This window comes from Neltuma alba, unplaced genomic scaffold, assembly GCF_004799145.2.
Source record: "Neltuma alba isolate B1F8T4 unplaced genomic scaffold, ASM479914v2 tig00013536_pilon, whole genome shotgun sequence".
Classification (NCBI taxonomy): Eukaryota; Viridiplantae; Streptophyta; class Magnoliopsida; order Fabales; family Fabaceae; genus Neltuma; species Neltuma alba.
In genome coordinates this window covers 1-3,990 of record NW_021637749.1, presented here as the reverse complement: position 1 = coordinate 3,990, position 3,990 = coordinate 1, and the positions used below count along the sequence as shown (strand labels likewise).

The following is a 3,990-nucleotide window of genomic DNA, read 5'->3' as shown; positions in this document are numbered from 1 at the left end:
TTTGGACGGTAGAGCTTCGAAGGCTCGTGGTGAGGAAAGCGAGAGGCGGAGGATGAATATTGAGAAATGCACAGTGCGAGTGACTCTGACGCAACGAGAATCTCAATGCCTCAACGGAGGCTCAAATTGTGTCCACATTTTGGTGGGTCCCATAACCCCAAAGACCGACCTCAGGGAGTTCGAAACCCGCTTATATATGTTCCACCTCAACGAGCCTGTCCGCTAGCTAGCCACTCGTTCCGCGGCTCCAAGGGAAAAGCGTTATCTTTTCAGCGGAGAAAGCCGTGAGTCCTTCTGAGCTGGAATTTCTGAAATTCTGCTCATCATGGCTTCTAGGCTTGCGGATTCTGCAGTCCTCTTCATGGTTTTACATTGCTCTTCGCCTGTCTCTTTCCCTTTTGAGTTTGAAGTTTCTAGGTGATGATAACGGTGATGTTGTTTAGGGGTGGGGTGAATTTAACTATATGCTATTTGGTTTTTATTTTCCAGGGCTCCCATCAGAAGCCAATTCAGAGAAGGAAGGTTACTGCCCAATGCTTACCAGGTAGTCTTGGCTTGAAATGAACGGGTTGAATATAATGCTTCATTCAATTCTTTCCTCCAAGTTATCTGTGTTGGTGATCGCATTGTCCATTCTTTGCGTAACAATTGAGTTTTTGTCATTGGTAAAAAGACGTTGGATCTTACAAAGCATTAAAGACCGGGAGGAGTCTAGTATTTAACTGCCCAGATTATGAGTTGTGTTATTTTGATGACCTCTTACTGCATGCAATAAAGGTTTCATTTTGCTGTCACTGGAAAAGAAAAAGGTCTCATTTTGTTATTTAGTTGATATGAATAAATAAGCAAGGTAGTTTAAGACAGTAACATAAAGTTTCATTTGTGTATCTTTGCAAAATATTATGCAGTCTGCTAATTTTCAACTCTTTAGTTGGCATGAATTCATGGTTGCGACTATTTATTGGTTGATTCGTAATTCTTATTCTGCTACAGGCTTATATAATATAAAGGGGGACAGGCCTATCCACAAGGGGTTTGGGAATCAGAGACATTTAATGCCAAGGAAGAAAATTACTGTCATACAAGCTGTGGCGGTTCCAGTTTCAGCATCTCCAGCGGACAATGCCAAGCACCGAAATCAACTAGCTGAAAACTATGGGTTTAGGCAAGTTGGGGAGCCGCTGCCAGAAAATGTTACTTTGAAGGATATTATTGATTCCCTGCCTAAGAAAGTAAGTTTCTTCAGATGCATGTCATGTTTTCATACCACCACTGCTGAACAGGACTTATGTTGTTATAAGATAGAGCTCCTTGTAAGATATTCTGTAACGAGCTATATGCTGTCACACTTGAATAACATTATGTAGCCAGTTTTCTTATTGCGGTAGAGGATGCTCTTTTATATAAAGCATCAAAGATGGTAAAATTCTGCATACTCTATGAAAGAAGGTGAAATTATTGATAAATCACTATATAATTCATCAACCTCTTAAGCCTGTCATCTCTTGCGCTTCTCTCTCTAAGCTAGGCACCATAGAGAGAAAGAGATAAAAAATAATTTATTGGAGTAGTTAATAACAGATGGAGGTCTAAAGGACTTAGTAAATAGTATTGAAAAAGCAGAGGAGCCAGTTATGGAAGTTAGCAAGTTCTGATTCATGCTTCTATTTCCTTCTGATTCTTCTATTATATAGCATTCTTAGCGATCACATGGCTTCTTGCTGCGCCTTGTATCAAATGGCTAAAACAATGTTGTCTTCCCTGTATATTCTTTTGCATGGCTTTGTGGTTTCAGGTGAGCCCCTGAAACATTGATGATTGATGCATATCATTTTTCCTTCATATTTTTAAGGTCTTCGAGATTGATGATGTGAAGGCATGGAAATCAGTTATGATATCAGTCACTTCCTACGCAATGGGGCTTTTCATGATTGCAAAAGCACCCTGGTATTTGCTTCCTCTGGCTTGGGCATGGACGGGGACTGCTATCACAGGGGTCAGTTCAATATACATTTTTCCTTTGGACGAACTTGGTGCCAGTTCATTAAATCCTTTCACTCCTTTGGCTAAGTTTTCCATTTCCTTTTCTTTTTGGCATTCAGTTTTTCGTTATTGGGCATGATTGTGCGCACAAATCATTTTCCAAGAACAAATTGGTGGAGGATATTGTTGGAACTCTAGCCTTCTTGCCACTAATTTATCCATATGAGCCATGGAGATTTAAGCATGATAGGCATCACGCAAAAACAAATATGTAAGCAAATTTACTATTTTATTTGCCATGTTTCTTATAGATAACCTGTAGCATCAATATGGGTTCTGTACAGGTATTACCAACCGTGCCTTTTCAATAGGGAGTGCTGGACTTAGTTTCTTCACCTCAACCCCACCCCAGTAGCATCTTAATTCAAGTAAAGTGGATAAGGAAGAAATCATTTTATGATCACTTAAACTTGAAAAGATATATCTCTGAATCATAATCTCTCTCTGTATGTATGTACGACGCGTACTTAAAAGTCAGATGGTAATAAAATATATAAAAAAAAAAAGAAAGAAAAAAAACAATGGCAGTTGGTAATGATACTAAAAAAAGAGAACATAGGTTGTTCACACGTGACAGTCTGCTGCTTTATCTATGTAATGCTAATATCCTTGCTATGAAATTCATCCCATCCTATATTATATGCATGCATGATGCATGCAAATACTAGTTAGTACCTCTTCATCATGTGGTTTTTGCTCAATCTATCTCTAATGCTATAGGTTGCATGAAGACACGGCGTGGCACCCTGTTTGGAAAGAAGAATTTGATTCATCTTCCCTGTTGCGGAAAGCAATAATTTATGGATATGGTCCATTTCGGCCTTGGATGTCTATTGCTCACTGGTATGTCACGCATTTAACTCTGTTCAGTTCCTTTAGAATTATTGATACTAACCCTAATTTTATGCTTTACCTTAAAATTTTCCTGACAGGTTGATGTGGCACTTTGATTTGAAGAAGTTCAGGTCAAATGAAATAAAGAGAGTGAAGATAAGTTTAGCTTGTGTTTTTGCCTTCATGGCAGTTGGATGGCCATTAATCATTTACAAGGCAGGAATCATGGGGTGGATCAAATTCTGGTTGATGCCCTGGTTGGGCTACCACTTTTGGGTAATTTTTCTCCATGGCTTTAAACTTAAATCTTGATATTGTATGAACTTCAAAATATTTTGCACTGTCAGACTTTCTCGATTTAATCAGTTCTCAGTTCATATGTTAAATTTCAAATTATTTAGAGTCTTCCATCTAAGATGAATTATTTTGTTTCCAATTATAGATGAGTACTTTCACCATGGTTCACCATACTGCACCACACATACCATTCAAATATTCAGATGAGTGGAATGCTGCACAAGCACAACTTAATGGAACTGTTCATTGTGACTACCCACAGTGGTATGGAATTCTCTCTGCTTCTTTCTTTCTAATGTATGCTTTTCTTGTGGATAAAGTGACACATAGTTAGGAAACTGCTCTTAGTTATTGCTGATTATGGTTTCTTCTTGCTACCTTACTGATATGGTCTGTGGTTTTACGAACATCTCGGGTAATCTGTATAAGTTGTTTCTGCGAGGCATTGTATTGTATTTGTGCACTGGTGGATAAAAAGAGGGAAGTTTGAGAGGAAAGTTAAACAAATTTGAAAGAATTTGGTCATCTTGTGATTTGGTTGTCGTAAATGCCATAAATTGTCCTTGCTTTAGATGGAGGAGAGTTACACAGGTGCTTCCATGTTCCGTTATATACAGTGATCTTCATTTAATAGGGATGCTATTACGGGGCTTTATTGCAACCCCTCAATCAAAGCACAGCCGAATATGGAAACCAATTTTGACTTATGGCCTGCATTTTTTTTTTTCATACCATTTTAAATCTCGACGACATTTGAATACATTAAATGTGATGTCGTAATGGCTTATGCTAGGCAATTGCCTCACATGGATGCAT

At 38.4% G+C, this 3,990-nt stretch overlaps 1 protein-coding gene across 1 annotated transcript; it reads left to right on the top strand.

The window, feature by feature from the left end:
• The first annotated feature begins 227 nt into the window (after positions 1-227).
• Positions 228-3,513, top strand: LOC114738132 (omega-6 fatty acid desaturase, chloroplastic-like). Its single transcript, XM_028926146.1, has 8 exons — positions 228-364; positions 490-544; positions 994-1,232; positions 1,853-1,996; positions 2,103-2,254; positions 2,764-2,886; positions 2,976-3,153; positions 3,320-3,513. Exons 1-8 carry the CDS (start codon positions 326-328, stop codon positions 3,506-3,508), a joined length of 1,119 nt encoding a protein of 372 aa, XP_028781979.1. The 5' UTR covers positions 228-325; the 3' UTR covers positions 3,509-3,513.
• The last annotated feature ends 477 nt before the right edge of the window (positions 3,514-3,990 follow it).